Genomic DNA, 17,500 nt, shown 5'->3' on the forward strand with positions numbered 1-17,500 from the left:
ACTTTCAGTCCTTTCTTAGTGACTGTGTGCAATAAACGTTTGCTTAGTGCAACCGCAAGACATGCTGGAAAACGTCCGTCAGAGCAATTTCAGGGTCGTAACGAGGTATATTTTTACAAAACTGATCCCATATTTTTACCCAAAATTTTGATCCCTTATTCCAAAAATGATGAGAATTTTGATCCCTGAACCCGCAACAATTTGATTCCTGATCCTTGATCCCTGATTCCATAAAAAATCCTGCTGATCCCTATCGCATTGTGATTCCAGATCCCAGGGCTGTGATCCCTGATCCCATATACCTCGTTACGACCCTGCAATTTGCAGTTAGTTTTTTGCAGACTGTTTATTTAAAGAAGAAACGAGTGACTTTTACTCCAGAGCGTGTTTTGTTATCTTTAAACTGAATTTATTACCAAAGCTTAAAAAAGTAAAAGACCTCAAAACGAGACAGGACATTACAAAATAATTAAACGTGTCAGCCAAAGGGCCTCTGCTGGCGCGACATGTGGGTGACCCCTCAGATGGTCTTAATGACACCCCACTTGAAAAAATTAACTGGAACGCTGCAGTTCAATACAACCAAATTCAGTGCCTTCTGTTTTTTTGTGTAACGCGTACCACGTGCAACCCAGTGTAAGCTTTTTGGAGCTTCTAGTCTTATTTAAATTTTGTATTCCCAGCTGGGTAAAAATAACAATAGCTCTAATTAGCATGAGACAAGCAAAACCTGCAGGATTCTGGTACTTGTAGTCAAATGACGTCATCCTGCAAATGTCCTATTTCTTTGCTTTGTTCAAGCCGCGCTCGTGCATCTTTAAAATAGCGAACGGCAGGAAGGATTTGCTATCTCCCTTTTCTCCAAAGGCCACCAAGCGTAAACAGGGCAGGAGGAATCTGTCTACGATGAAGGCTAACTTTGTAGCCAACTGACAACTCATCCTACAAAGTATCGGCATAACTAAAAAGAGATCGAATGAGACACTTTAAGAGACATTTAGCTGCCTTAAGCGTGATACAAGGGCTCTAATTCAGACAGAAGGCTCATGTCCAATGTATGCTTATCAAAAACAGGGGCGTAGCCAGGATTTTTCAAAGGAAGGAGAGGGGGGTTACTCGCCAGATTGTGAAGTTTTCGCCACCTGAATATTGTAGGTTGTGTGCTTACAAAAGGCTTGCAAGAGGGGGGGGGGGGGGGGGTGGGGGTCACGGGCACCAAAGGACCCCTCTAGCTACGCCCTTGTAACAAAAGCTATTGTTGACATGATCCTTCCAAGTCATTTGCTCGCGCAGAGGAACCCCTCACAAAGACAGGAGAGACATAATAAACAAAACTCAAATAATTGATGTGCGGATAGGAGCATGTGAAGATCTGGCTTTTATGGTCGTAGCAGTTACGAGAGAAAAGCCTGAGAAATGAAAGATGAAATGTCACAACTCCGAGAACGGGGAAGAATATCAATTTTCCATCACACCACCTCCACAAAAGTAATTGAAAACACCAATTAAAAGTGCGATACGTGTTAACTTTACTCCCATGCAAACGGCAGCTTCTGCAGGTACCGGAGCAAAAATACGTAAAACAAAATAAACAAAAGACAGAAAACAAAACCTCAAGTGACCAAAAACACAATGCTGTCCGGTATCTGCAGAAAGACCTATGCAAACAATCGAAAATTTCAGTTTCCCTTAAGCTTATTAAAAGCCTTTTGGAGAGCCAATATATTTTTGTGAACTCAAATTTATTCGACAACGTTGGAACCATTTTTTGGCAACTAACGAAATGTAAGAGCGACAACGCGTACTCCCATGGTGCTAACAATGGTGGGATTTTTTAAAATAGAACAACGTATTAAAGTTCTCATCGATCAAGTTGAAAGTGGGACTATAAATAATGAGTGCATGTCAGCTCATCAATTAATAGCTCCCATATTATTATTGGGTACATATTCTAAAACTCAACAAACCGAATTAAACACGCGAATTCCGTGGAAAAGCTAATGCATCCGTGTTTGAAACAAACAAACACACATATCGGGTTAAGGAAGAAAGTAAACAAGATAATACTTTTTTCGAGTCTTACTTGAGCTAAGTCGAAATTAATCTGAAATTTGCATCTGAATATAAATATAAAAGCCTTAACATTTAATGACAGCTGTGAAAAAAAAAACATTTTCTTTGAATACGAACAAGCTTTATCCGTTCTCGTCTACAACTAAAAATTAAGCTCACTTTCAAATTTCAAAAAGTAAACTTATTACATCCCTCGCATTCACAATACTATTATTTGACGTCGTGTTTTTGCATACACCTGCGGCTTAATATTCGTCCCTTGTTTGGTGTCAATTACGACCGGATGAGATAATTGAAAACATGATTGAGAATGTAAAACTGACAAATCGACAAGCGCAAAGGGAACTGTGAAGTCAACTAAAAAGATTGTTCAATGAAATTGAAAAGAAAGACGGGCACGGCTAATTGAATGCAATGCCCTCCAACTTGGTCTAAACACATCTTCATGACGGAATGATCCATCTTTGAAGACTCATCTTTGTTTCCGTCAGAGATTCAGTTGACGTTTCGGCAGGGCAGCTCTCAACTGAAGATTCTGAATGTGAGGACAATATATTGAATATATAGTGAAGGCTTCAATCAGGCATTATGAACAAGTCACTGGCGAATCCGAGTTGTTTTTTCCTTACAATGAACATGGGCCAAACAGAAGCAACATTTATTGCAAATGTTGTTACGTGTATCCTGAACTCGCTGTTTTCTCCGACAACGTGTGCGGGGAATTTTATTATAGTATACGTGATTTGGAAGTCACGAGGCCTCCATTCGCCATCTTTTTTCCTTCTGGGTTGTCTTGCAGTTGCAGATTTCCTTGTTGGAGCAATCTGTCAGCCAACTTTAGTTGGTAGCAAAATAGCCGAACTTCAAGGAGATCCAAGCCTTATCTGTCCATTGAGAATGCTTCAATCCATGAGTGCGTGGATAACAGGCAGCGTATCTTTGTTCATTTTAACGCTTGTGTCCATCGATCGCCTTCTTGCTCTCACACTTCATTTAAGATACAATTCCGTTGTCACGGTTTCTCGAATGTGTTTCGCAGTTTTGCTGCTATGGATTGCCACTGCAACTACTGTATCATTGAGGTTTGCAATTACCAACTGGCTAATAATCCCGTTACTATCACTGCTCATTACTTTTCTTGCCATTGCATTCTGCACCTACAAAATATTTCACCTCGTTGAAAGACATCGACGTCAAATACGCGAGCAAAACATGGCCATGAGCTTGGGTGCGAATGCGTCAAAAGAACTCAAATGTCGAAAATCAGCTGTGACTATTCTTTATGTTTATGGCTTGCTCCTAACGTTTTATATTCCATTGTTTGCAACGGTTCTTGCGGACAACATGATTGGGTATACTCGATCCGTGCAGATTGCATACGCCTTTTCCACAACGACTGTCTTCATCAACTCGTTTTTAAATCCAGTCGTGTACTGCTGGCGAATACGAGAGATACGCCAAGCTGTGGTTAGTGTGCTAAGAAGACCACAACAACGTTTATTAAACAGAAAGGCAAACAATTCTGTCCACAACCTGAATGGATCTGAAGGTTTTGATCAAAACAAACCGGAGGAACTAGAGGATTCACTGGAAAATTTGGACCATTTACAGACTTCATAAAATGTCTGTAAATAATAAATTTACAGACTTCAACACTTAACCTCATAAATATAAAATCTTTGTAAATTTATTTTACAGATATTTTACAGAGTTTTGTTGAGTAAAACTCTATAAAATGTCTGTAAAATGTTTCTAAATTATTGGAGCTACAACAAGAGGAAATACTTGAAATTTACATAAAATCTTGCAAAAATGTCTATAAATCGAAAATTTACAAAGATTTTACGCCGTTTGGTCATGTCCCATAAAATGTCTGTAAATTGCGCTCTATCATCATGTGTGTCCTGTCTAAGTTACCAAATGGTTTTGGATCTGTATGCCCTGTTCACGATGATTTTGAGTGTCGAATATTTATTACCTAATTAAATTATGTGGGAAACTGTTGAATTAGCCCTGCATGTTGCACTGAGTTCGGTTTATCAAAAGTTCGCCGGTTGCAACCTATAAAATGCCTATCGGTATGTGTTTTAATAGTTCGACTTGGATCAAGTCTTAGTCCCGGTTGATATGGAGAAAAGTTGTCCTCGGAAGATGGTCACCCTCCCAGCCGGGTCTTTAGCTAGCGTTTATGTGAGAAAAGAGCTAACCTTTTTCCCTGAGTTAAGAGCTGCCCGGCTCAGCTTCGATCATCAGGAGACTGGGAAGATAGCACTCGTGCATTCTCTCATCATCTTGCCTCGACCAAGTTGACTCAACTGAGCGAGCCAAAGTGTTTACATGGAATAAAGTTGGCCTGGCCAGGAGGGCGACCCGGCTACCGTTGACAAAGGGTGACCCGGCTAGGTGGGTTTCCCTTCTAGCCGAGCAATTTTTTTACTGGGTTGCCCTATGGGAAACCCAGTCGGAAAATAGGTAGATTTCCGTTTTAGTATTTTTTTCCGTGTCGGTAAAAGTCTTGCCTGTTACTCCCCTGGTGAGTGGTGTCTTTGTGCATAGAGCCTTCTGCGCGTATTTTCTTAGGATCGAGAGGGTAGTGGAACTGCGTAGATTTCTCTGGTGGACACAGTAGAATCATTAACTTAGCCTGCAATGGCGTCGAAAGCCATGCAACGCGAATGGCGTTTTAGTGGATCCTTAAACAAAATATACCCTTATGAAGCTCAATAATAGAAAATCAGTTGGATAAACTAGGCATGAATCTCAAAAGCGACGAGTACTGGACTTCGACAACAATCTATCGCCCGTCGAGACGAAATCAAAGTGAGCAGTATTTACCTGAAGTACATGGTAATTTGACACAATTGAGTTTCTTGTCTTCACGCACGCAATGAAATAGGAAGAGGTTTTCGCCTCTAAGAGCAAATATGTTGTTTGTTTCAATAAAATTTTCGCTGGAAAGGGATTCTGTGGTATTTTCTGCCTTTGTGAATTATAATATCATGTTGTGTATTGAATTTTCGAGCTTAATGTGATATGGGAGTAGTTTTTTAGTATTGCTCTGTAAGCAGGAAGGGTTCACAGACCTGATGGAAGCGTGCTTGAGTTTCAACAAAATGAGCCCCAAAATCAGTGAAAACTTGTGACGCAGATGAATAATAAAGTAGCTGCTATTTCCAAAATGATGGAATTACCTGGTGATAAATAACGTCGTACGCGTCTTGGAGAGTAAATTTTGACTTTGCATAAATAAGAGTTGGGCGATTGTGATCTTTGTTTTGACTTCGCTCATTTCATTGTCAAACTTTATAACACTTGACAGAAAAAGAAACTTACAAAAACCCGGTATCTTGCCATCATTTGACACAGATGCTTCACTGTTTGGCGAGTAAACATGCCGCGGTAACTTAATCACGGCGCCCGCTGAATTCCGGCCATGTCACTTTCGATTTTGCAATTTCAAGTTGAACGTAGCAAAAATCTCCCAAAATGTTTGTCGCTGATCGTAACTTTTTATATTCCATATTCACGGTTCAAAATTAATGTTGTTTCCAAGTCGTAATTATTTTATTCTCGATCGACCGTCCGGGAAACTTCCTTCTGCTCTTTCTTATCAATAGTTATTTGCTTTTTCATCAATATTTGTTTTGCATAAAGCAAGCTAACAGGATCTGTACCTTGCTGAGTTCGCATTTGTTAGCGTTAATACTTTAGTAGTATTTTCGGTCAGATGTTTTTGTTTTTTATGAGGGGTTTATTGTTTTGGTCTCCCATCCTAACACTAACCCCGCGAAACAGGGTTGACCCCAGTGAAGTTTAGTATTACAAAGCTGTCAGATGCTTAGAGGGCACACTTGTCGTGAAAAGAAGTTGTGAGGGAACTTGAAAATTATCAACGTGTCAGCCCAGAAGCCAATGTTTCTCGCTTCTCTTTTATTTGTTATTCTTCAGAGACTGGAATGCTGTATTTCAATACCACACAATTCAGTGCCTTCTGATTTTCTGTAGCACGTACCACAGGCAACCCAGTGTATGCTTCACAGAAGCATCTCGTTTCCTCATGTAAAGGGTCAAACTGACGGAAGCGTGCTAATATAGCGACAAGTGAAACTCCTGAAAACCTTGTTCCCGGCCTAACCTCGCCTCGATCCGCCTCTTACTAACGCTGAGAAAGTGACACCGGTCCCTGAAGCCTAATGACTTGAAGAAGTCCAGTCTCATCCGTCCCAAATCTAAGAGATTGAGAAACATTACAAACTTGGTCAGTTCGTCATGTGCACGTGTCTCCCGACGGGAGACGACGAATTAGATGAAGGAACGAATGAATCACCAGACTCTGCCTTTGTTCACACTTACGCTCCTACGGGAGCAGTCATTGTAAAATTAGTAATAGCGGATAAAGCAGTCAAAAAGTTATTTGTTAATGTTAGGTTTGTACTGAGCCCCATTATGAGGTTTATTTTGTTATTAGTAGTCCACTGTAACAAGTTTTACATCAAGCAAGGGCACTCTGAATTATTTAGACTGCCCCTCCGACCAAAAAAATCGATTCTTATTTTTCTTTGGATTTCAAAACTATGTTAACTAATTCATTAAGCGAGCAAAGTTTTAAGCCTTGATTTAAAAAAGACACCTGTTTATTTTAAGTGGAATTTTCCTATTTAATGGTCCGCTATTACTAATTTTACAATGACCGCAAAATTCTCGGGCGCTCATTAGTTAGTTTTTATTGTCGATAAGCGGACAGACACATAAATTTATAACTATAAATGCGATATAGACGCGATATTGGTCGCGTCAGCTCGAAGAAAATTGAAGTTTCTCGCATTTTTGTCTCGCGTTCTTCTCGTGTTTTGACTTAATTTTGACCCCTCTGCCTTTTTGTTGTTGTAAAAAACAACTTGATGTCAGTTTTTCATGGGTCTGTCCTCAGTGTTATTACTGGGTTGCCTATGGCAATCCAGTCGGAAAATGGGTAGATTATTTTTTTTTTTTACTGGGTTGCCTATGGCAAACCAGTCGGAAAATGGGTAGATTATTATTATTTTTTTTATTTTCCGTGTCGGTAAAAGTCTTGCCTGTCTCTCCCCTGCTAAGTGGTGTCTTTATGCATAGAGCCTTCTGCGCGTATTGTCTTAGGATCGAGAGGGTAGTGGGAAATGCGTAGATTTCTCTGGTGGACACAGTAGAATGATCAACGTAACCGGCAATGGCGTCGAAAGTCATGTAACGCGAATTGCGTTTTAGTGGATTTTTAAGCAAAATATACCCTTATGGAGCTTAATAATGGAAAGTCAATTGGATACTGAACAAGAAAGGCGCTGAAAAAAAAATCTGGAATCTTAAAAGCGACGAGTAATGGACTTCGACAACAGTCTGTCGCCCGTCGAGCCGTAATCAACTGTGAGATGTAGTTCTAATATTGTACGAGTGTGGTGTTTTGTACAACGCTGAAATCAAATGGAAAATTCTCTAGTAACTTATGGGTTTAACAAAACAGAGACTTGGATCTGTACTCAATTCTGCACAGTCTTCTGCTAACGATTGGAAATTTCACAAATTCCTGTTAGTCAAAAATTATTTGAAAGAAAGCTTGTTGCCCATTTTTTGCTTGATAATTCAAGTAAAGGGTTTTTCAGTGAAGGGTTTGATGCTAAACACTCGTGGGAAATTTATTTACCGTGTTGCGTTTTTGACACGGAGTGTAATTTGACGGGTGCCCCGAAAACACTGACCCCCGGTCCATGGACCCCTCTACGGACTGGGTCCACGGACTGCCTCACAGACCGGTCCACGGACTACCCTCACGGACCCCCTATACGGACCACCCTAAAACAACATATAAATGAAAATAAATAAAAACTAAAGATTTGACTTACCAGTTGTCTGGATAGACAACACGTGTCACTCGTGTCGGCGAAATCTCAACCATAACGCTTCGCAAATTCAACAGACTAAGGCTCAGGCTCGGGTACAAAGTCTATTAATCACAGATTACCCCTTCCTTCGCTGTGGACCGGAATCCTTCGAAAAAGATTGATAATAAGTAAGCTCTATTTGTATTTTCTTTCTTTCCCCCCGCCATTTTGTTCGGATCATTCTCCCTCGGGTTTGTGAACTTGCCCCAGGCTTCTCGATCTCTCAGTCCTGAACAAAATGGCGGAATAACTTAGTTTCGAAGCCTCCGGTCAACAGCGAAGGAAAAGGCAACACCTGAGCTTTAGTCTGATTTGCGGAGCGTAATGGCTAGATTTCACCGGCAAGAGTGGTCTATCCAGACAACCGGTATACACAAATTTTCAGTAGTTATTTATTTTTAATTCTGTGTTTTTTGGGGTGGTCCGTAGAGGGGGTCCGTAGAGATAGTCCGTGGACCGGTCCGTAAGGCAGTCCATGGACCCGGTCCGTAGCGGGGTCCATGGACCGGGGGTCAGTGTTTTCGGGTCACCCTACTTTGACACGATTGATTTTCTTGTCTTCACCCACGTATTAAATGAAATAGGAAGGGTTTTTTGCCTCTTATGGCACATATGTTGTTTGTTTCAAAAAGCATTTCGCTGGAAAATGGTGGCTTTTATGAATTCATCATGTGTAATATGCGAGCTTAACTGGATAGTTTTTATGGCAATAGTAAAGCATTTTCGTGTCAAAATATAAGGTAAGCGACTCCTTTCTGTTGTGTTAACTTAATTGCCAACGAGTCAGGCCTTCTGAAGACAGAAGGCCTGGCGAGGCGGCAGCTTATAGAGCCGCGAGAAGATTTTTAGGCGGACGAAATCTCAGAAGCGCTTCAAATTTGAGTGTAATGTAGACCAAAAGCTGTAATGTAGACCAAAGCGATGAAATGTTGACCGTAGCGATAACCAATGAGAGTGCCGCACGAGTACGCCGCGTGATGTTTGCAGCCGCCAGATCACGCAAGCTTGGCTCGTTGGCACTTTAGCGACAGCTATAACTAGTTGAATATACCATGGCTCGTAAGGTTGTATTTGTCATCTGCTGTAAACTTGATTCCCACACTCAAAATTACCTCCAGAACCTACTTTTTGCGTAAAAAAGCTTTTAGAATGATTTTCGTTTCTTCTGTGGTGATACTTGACGATTCGGGAACATTTTGTGAAAAAAGATTTATAACGGGTCACACGCGCAACTTGCCCGATTATGCATATAACATCCACTTCGCCTTTTGACATCCCACTGAAAGAAACTCGTAAGATATTCTCAGACCGGTCGCTTTCTCTGAAATTTGAATGGATGATTGCTAACAAATATAGAAAGATTTTCACAATAACTAAAAATTCCTGTGTTAAGCATTAGAATTCGACGAAGAGGTAACGGCGACTAAATTTGTCCCGTGCGGTGCTATTTTTTATGATTTGACTGTTGTGCAAATTTTGACAGATAATATTTTAAAAATTATGAAAAAAATATCTAGGTAAAGGTACACCTTATTTAACGTCGGAAGTTCCTTTACTCTCTCGAGAGTATTCTCCCAGGCAGCCGACGGATAAATCGTTAAAAAATCTTTATTTTTAGCTGTTATTTGAACATAAAAGATGCAACACTTGACGAGAAATAATATTTTTGCTATTACTAAGTATTTTTCCCGGGAATCGGGTTGAAAATGAGTTAACAAATTTGCATACGTGCGTTGAAATGTGATACACGAGGAGAAAGGAATTTTATTTCTCTGACAAATGATTTTGTCATTGTAGTGCAAGATGAAATTTATTTGGGAAGCCAACAATATTCTTTTAACTTCCTGGTTAATCCAATTTTATTGCTGCGACTTGCTAGTGCGAAGATTGTGTACATGAAACTCGCGCTTCTTGCGAATTTTGAGTGTCATGAAATTACATAATTTGCGTGACAGTATATCCCTTTTTTAATACTCGACCCAAATACATTCAGATAGTAACAAACTTCATATTTACTTAATCATTTCTTCGCTTTTGTGCTTGTCAGCATTGTGATTTGCGGTAATTCGCAAGTCTGTTTTTGTATCTCATAGATGTTTAGATTTTCAATTACACGGCCACTCAACCTCTCGATTGTGTAAATAGTTCACCCTGAAGTCAAAATAGATACGTTTCTCAGGAACCCGACAAAGAAGGCTTCCTGGCCCGACAGAAGAAATCTAAATATTCAGTTAAATATTACAACAAAATTAACTAACGACGGAAGTTTCTTCACTAAAAAGTACGCTGTTCTACTCTGAAACATTCTTTCCCATAGTTCATTCAGTTGACACAGGGTGATCACGTGCCCCTTTACCGTTGCCTAGCATGTGATCAATTTCTTCCTTTTGACAAAACGTTAGAGACTGCAAAAATGTTCGTGTTTTTAAGATCTTTCAATGAGAATTCGATTCATAGTTATATATAAACACTATGTTATTTTTTTTCTTCATCTGTCTCTTGGCTTGCCTTTTTCTGGTGCAAACGCAAAGTTTAACAGTGTTTTGACCTGGCATCAGATTAGACCGTCACATTATGAAGCGGAAACAACACCTTTAGTCCTTTCTTGTATGTGCAATAAACGTTTGCTTAGTCCAACTGCTAGACATGCTTGAAAACGTCCGTCAGAGCAATTTGCAGTTAGTTTTTTGCCGACTATTTACGTAAAGAAGAAACGAGTGAATTTTACTCAAGAGCGTGTTTTATCTTTAAACTGAATTTATTACGAAAGCTTAAAAGACTGAAAGACCTTAAAATGGGACAGGACATTACAAATTAATTAAACGTGTGAGCCTAAGGGCCTCTGGTAGCGCGACATGTGGGTGACCCCTCAAATGGTCTTAATGACGCCCCACTTGAAAAAATTAACTGGAACGCTGCAGTTATTTGTGTAACGCGTACCACAGGCAACCCAGTGTAAGCTTTTTGGAGCTTCTCGTTGACAATGAATTTCGTCATAACGTCAAAGTAGTCTGCTATCGCCTTGTGGATCCACAGCTACTTTGACAATGTTATGACGAAATTCATGATCAATAACAGAACAGACGCATGAAAAACTAACATAAAGATCTTAAAGGAGGGGGACATTGGGATTTCCGGTTTTGCGGCTTTGGCCGCCATTTTTTAGATCGGTTTTTCGGTTTTTGTGCCAAAAGACTTCGGTTTTTCGGTTTTGGTGTTCATTGCGGTTTGCGGGTTTTTCGTTTTTTAGCATCTGGTTTTCGGTTTTCGTAAAAAATACGAGCGGTTTTTCGGTTTTGTTATCCGATGCGCTTTTTGGGTTTTTCTTTGTTGTCCTCTTTGGTTTCCGGTTTTTCTTAGATTTGAGGGACAATTGATCTCGGATAGAGTGTTATTTATTTATTTATTTATTTATTTATTTAGTTAATTTTTATTTAACCACGATGCAATTCATCAGCAATATAAAAAAACATGTACAATTAAAAATTTATAGATAGAACTATGTAAACTACATTAACTATCTTACTCAATATCATACAACAAAAGCTGCTTTCCATGAATGCCGTGTTTAGAATAATGGCTGAGATAACCTCTTTAATCACTCGTTTGAATTGATTGAGGGACTCTGCTTTCCTTGGTTCTAATGGCAAACTGTTCCACAAAACTGCGCCACTAAATAGCTAAAGCTGTTTTTTGTAGTAGTTTGTGCGCGGTTGCGGAACATTTACCTTATTAAAAGAGTCTCTCAAAAAGAAGGAAAGGTCTCAAGTGTCAACAAAATCCTCAAAAAATTTTGCCACCAGAACGACTTGAACTTCATTGACCACAATAATGTCAACCTAACTCATTTAAATCGGGACGGGCTACATTTATCGAAGTCCGGCACTGCCCTTTTAGCGAAGAACTTTTGTAAATATATCGATTAGGCAATTGCCGTTTGGGAGTACGATTATATTCCTGACCCATGGCCACCGATATCTACAAATCTCAGATCCACACAAAGCGCAAATGGTAAGTCAGTTTTTGGTCGTGGCTTGGTTATGGTTATAAACAGTTTAGTTTCTCATATCGACGACTTACGTGTATCTATGAGTCAGTTCAAAGATATTGATAAATGAAACAAAACTTGATGCGACCATCAAAGACGGCGAAGTACATCTACCAGGTTATGATGTAGTTCGCAAAGACCGAGAGAGCAATGGTGGTGGTGTTTGTATTTATATTCGTAGTAATATTCTTAGTCCGAATAATCTTGAATATCTCTCTGTTGAAATCTCTAAACCCCGCTCAAAGCCCTTCCTCCTGTCTACCTGGTACAGACCACCACAATCATCTCCTGACCTATTTTCAACCTTTGAGAGAATTATTAATAAAATTGACGCTGAAAACTTGGTGCTATATCTTATGGGTGACTTACATTGCAATTTATTAAAGGAGCTTGTCAGTAACAACTCTTCTCACCTCTTAAATATCATCGATATTTATGGTCTGTCTGAACTTATTACAGAACCAACTCGAGTCACACAATATTCAAGTACCCTGATCGATTTATGGCTAACGAAATCCCCAGATAAAATATCAAAGTCAGGTGTTATTAATATTGGTATAAGTGATCACTCTGCTATTTATCTTACACGCAAAGTTGCTCATCTTCATTTCAAAGTCGGCTCTTCCAAAAGTCATCATCAGAATTGCAAAGAGAAAAGCCCTTAAATTTTTACATCGTTATAAAAATGTAATGCAAAGACTGACTTCCACAGGGGCGAGTTTTCTGCACTACTGAACGTAAAAGGAGGCAGTGTGGCCCAGTGGTTAGGGCGTTTGCCTTAAAAGATCCGGGGATCCCGGGTTCAAGACACGCTCTGACCACTGGTTGAATTTGTTCCTGGAAGTCCCTGGTTCAACTTTCCAGCTGCACTTGTAAATAGCCAACTGGTTTGCCTCCGGCCAGTTGAGATTCTTAACAGTTGTTGTTGTGTTGTTGTCAGTCCGTTTCGTTGTGTTTCATTGGCCCTGAAAAGCCCCTTTGGGGAGCGGTCAAGTATGTATGTATGTATGTATGTAAATCTCAATGAGGGTTTTTCAAGTACCACGTAGTAAAGTTCTCCAAATTGTTTAAGGCAGTTCTTAATTATGTGAGCAACTGTTGCCACGCCAACGGAACACCATTGCCAATTCAGTTTTCGGAAATATCTTTAAACTAATTCGCTGTCCTAGTATTTTTAAACAAAATTCGGAAACCTCCTTAAGTTCTCTTTCCCGATACCAGATGTTCAAAACCCAGAACGCTCGAGACGGTATTGTCTGTGTTTAGAACGGCCACTGCTAGATTGTTCCTAGCTACCCACGCAGTCATTCTCAGGGTTTCGTCACGCATTCCTCCCCCCACTTAACGTCTCCTCAAATGAAACCAACTTCCGGTCTTGGATTACGGACCAATCAGAGACCGTTTTCCAGTTTTGGGTAAACTCGTGTTTTGTATGACATTCTTTCGTAGCATGTAATTGATTGTGCGCAACACAATTAATCAATGCTGATTGGTTTCTTTAAATAGTGGGCAAACAGATCTTTGCGGACCAGTCAGGAGAGTTTCGGATATTAGACCCAATGTCATTAGCCATTAAATTATTTGGCAAGACCGGTATTTGCTGCAAGCCACTAGGCGAGCAGTAACACCAATCTTGACACTCTCCCTGTTAGTGTGATGCCATGGAAAATCTCGATTTCTCGATTTTGTGTCTATTCCTATGATTTCGACGTCATTTTGTGATAAACATGGCGTCCACATCATTGGAGGCGAAAGAAATAGTGCCCTGCTCTGCTATTTCCAGAGTAAAGTTTGCATGATAAAAGAGTTCAATTCCCGGAGGACTAGTTGGGGACACCAACACCGCCGCTGAGACGTCACGTGGAAACACTCTGTAGCTCAATAGACCTTTTTCACTCGTTCATTTTGTCTTCCCAAAACAGGTCATGTGATAATACTCAGGAGGTTTGGTCCTTTGTTTTGTTCATTAAAAAGAGTGCATGCAAGGATGAATATATCTACATGCACTCTTTTAAAAGAACAAAAAAAAAAGGACCAAACCTCCTGAGTATTATCATATGACCTGTATCGGGAAAACAAAATGTACAAGCGAAAAATGTCTATTGGTAGGAGCACAGAACCCGTAACCACAGGCAGCCCACACAATCTGTTTGTGTGACCGCTTGTGATTTTATAATACAGGTATTTCCCGCTCCGGAAACTATGCGGAGTTTGGGCAAGAACTCAGTTCCAATGGGCTTCTGGAATCATTTGGGTGGACGCGCGTAAATTTAAAGATGGCGGCTAAAGAAAGCACTTGTGAAGAAAGTGTAAAACAAATTGTTTTAACGGAAGAAGATATTCCTGGAGCGAAGCTACCCAGAGGAAACGCCGAGGAGTGTACTGTCCCTCAGCTAAGACGATGGCTGTTATGCAGGGGAGCTTGATTCGGGATTTGGAAAATATTTAAGACACATGTCATATTATTGTTCGTATTTTATGTGAAAATATTGCTTCCGGCGCAACTGTGTTAAGCTCGTAAATACTTTTGTTCTTGGGCCATCGTAGTTTGATTAAAAATAAGATACAAACAGCAGTGATAAACATATTGAACTTGTTCATTTTGATTATGACTTGACGTTTCGTATGTGCTCTAATACATTTTAAAAAGTAACCGTTGAAATTTAAAACAGCTATTTATATATAACAAAGCGGTTGAGGGGACTGGAACCTAGATTAAGCAAATACTTAACAGTAAAATATATAATAATAAAAACAGAAAAGATTAATAAAGCATCAGCTTCTCACTTCCGACGTTGACGTTGAAAGCTGGCTCAAATTCTTGAATAAATAAGGTCTCTTTTACTTTACAATGATAGTCTGTTTTGCCCTCATTTTATTGTTTATGCATGCTAGGAATAAAGACTATGTCAGTGGGGGACTGCACTTGAAGAATTTAAGAGATCCAGATGGTGGTGTTCATCTTGCGCGGAAGAAAGTCTTGATGGGGATTGCAGATGAAATCAACCCTGCAATCACTGAATCTTTTTCCAAAGGATATGGCTACCATGACGATCTCAGTAATTTGAGATATGTCCAGAAATGCACACAACAACAAAAATGGCAAAAAAGAGACAATGTTAGCAAAACAGTGAAGGGGGCCCATAAAAGTTGACGAAAGCGGCGAATTTGACAAATATGGCGAAAATCACAATTTTGCCACACTCGCCAGAGAGGAAAAACACACAGCAGTGAAGGGGGGCCATAAAAGTTGGCGAAAGCGGCAAATTTGGCAAATATGGCGAAAATGACAATTTTGCCACAATCGCCAACGAGGAAAAACACAAAGCAGTGAAGGGGGGCCATAAAAGTTGACGAAAGCGGCGAATTTGGCAAATATGGCGAAAATCACAATTTTGCCACAATCGCCAACGAGGCAAAGCACAAATAAAGCAGTGAAGTTGGCGAAAGCGGCGAGTTTGGCAAATATGGCGATAATGACAATTGCCACAATCGCCAACGAGGAAAAACACAAAGCAGTGGTGTAAATGGCTTTTTTTAAAGACGATCTCGTGAAAAGTGTAGTTAACGGAACCACAAAATGAAAGTTAAAATTTTACGAGAGCGCTTAGGCCTAATCAGGGGAACCTAACGTCAATTTATGGAAAATATCTGTTCCGAACACAATTTAAGATCTACAACAGAACATTTGTTGTAAAATTTCTTGCTTCCCTGCCTGTCCTAAGATTGTCGAACCTCTAAAAAGTCACGTAACTGCCCATTTTAAACAAGTCATACAATAGCCTAATTAGTATGGATTGAAAGATAAACTATTGTAAATTTGAACTATGCAAAAAACCGGATACAAAAAGACCTATTAGACGAGAAATAACACTTTTTCTAAAAGTGTCGAAAATGGCCGTTTTTCGCAAAATAGCAAAGAAGGGGGACCAAGGGAAATTTTTCAAAAAATTGGCCGATTTTCTGGTCGAACTTCGGAAGGCTAAAAGAATAGGAAATACAAGTCGTACAATAGCCTAATTAGTATGGATTTAAAGCTAAACTATTGTACATTTGAACTATGCAAAAAACCGCCTGAAAAAAGACATATTAGACGAGAAAAAACACTTTTTCTAAAAGTGTCGTAAATGACCATTTTTTTGCAATATAGCAAAGGGGGGACCAAGGAAAAGTTTTCAAAAATGGCCGATTTTTTGCTCGAACTTGGGAAGGCTGAAAAAATAGGAAATACAAGTCGTACAATAGCCTAATTAGCAAAGGGGAGACCAAGGGAAATTTTTCAAAAATAACCGATTTTTTGGTCGAACTTCGGAAGGCTAAAGAAAAATGAAATACAAGTCGTACAATAGGCTAATTAGTATGGATTGAAAGATAAACTATTGTAGATTTGAACTATGCAAAAAACCGCATGAAGAAAGACCTATAAGACGAGAAATAACACTTTTTATAAAACTGTCGAAAATAACCATTTTTTTGCAATATAGCAAAGAGGGGGGACCAAGGGAATGTTTTCAAAAATGGCCGATTTTTCGGTCGAAATTTAGAGGGCTGAAAAAATAGGAAATACAAGTCGTACAATAGCCTAATTAGTGTGGATATAAAGCTAATCTATTGCAGATTTGAACTATGCAAAAAACCGCATGAAAAAAAGACCTATTAGACGAGAAATAACACTTTTTCCATTAGTATTGAAAATGGCCATTTTTCGCAAAATAGCAAAGGAGGGACCAAGGGAAAGTTTTCAAAAATGGCTGATTTTTTTATCGAACTTAGGAAGGCTAAAAAAATAGGAAATACAAGTCGTAAAATAGCCTAATTACTATGGATTGAAAGCTTAACTATTGAAGATTTGAACTATCCAAAAAACTACATGAAAAAAGACCTATTAGACGAGAAATAACACTTTATCTAAAAGTGTCGAAAATGGCCATTTTTCTCAAAATAGCAAAGGGGGGACCAAGGGAAATTTTTCAAAAATGGCCGATTTTTTGGTCAAACTTCGGAAGGCCAAAAAAATAGGAAATACAAGTCGTACAATAGCCTAATTAGTATAGATTGAAAGCTAAACTATTGTAGATTTCAACTATGCAAAAAAACTGCATGAAAAAAGACCTATTAGACAAGAAATATTACTTTTTCTAAAAGTGTCGAAAATGGCCATTTTTCGCAAAATAGCAAAGGGGAAACCAAGGGAACATTTTCAAAACTGGCCGATTTTTTGGTAGAACTTCGGAAGGCTAAACAAATAGGAAATACAAGACGTACAATACCCTAATTAGTATGGATTAAAAGCAAAACTATTGTAGATTTGAACTATGCAAAAAACCGCATGAAAAAGAACCTATTAGACGAGAAATAACACTTTTTTAAAAAGTGTCAAAAATGACCATTTTTCGCAAAATAGCAAACGGGGGGGGGACCAAGGGAAAATTTTTAAAAAATGGCCGATTTTTTGGTCGAACTT

At 39.3% G+C, this 17,500-nt stretch overlaps 1 protein-coding gene across 1 annotated transcript; it reads left to right on the forward strand.

The window, feature by feature from the left end:
• Positions 1 to 1,285: 1,285 nt before the first annotated feature.
• LOC138038712 (melanocyte-stimulating hormone receptor-like) lies at positions 1,286 to 5,087 on the forward strand. The gene has a single exon (XM_068884739.1). The coding sequence runs from the start codon at positions 2,662 to 2,664 to the stop codon at positions 3,691 to 3,693; it is 1,032 nt and encodes a 343-aa protein (XP_068740840.1). The 5' UTR covers positions 1,286 to 2,661; the 3' UTR covers positions 3,694 to 5,087.
• The last annotated feature ends 12,413 nt before the right edge of the window (positions 5,088 to 17,500 follow it).

This window comes from Montipora capricornis, chromosome 2 (genome assembly GCF_036669925.1).
Source record: "Montipora capricornis isolate CH-2021 chromosome 2, ASM3666992v2, whole genome shotgun sequence".
NCBI lineage: Eukaryota > Metazoa > Cnidaria > Anthozoa > Scleractinia > Acroporidae > Montipora > Montipora capricornis.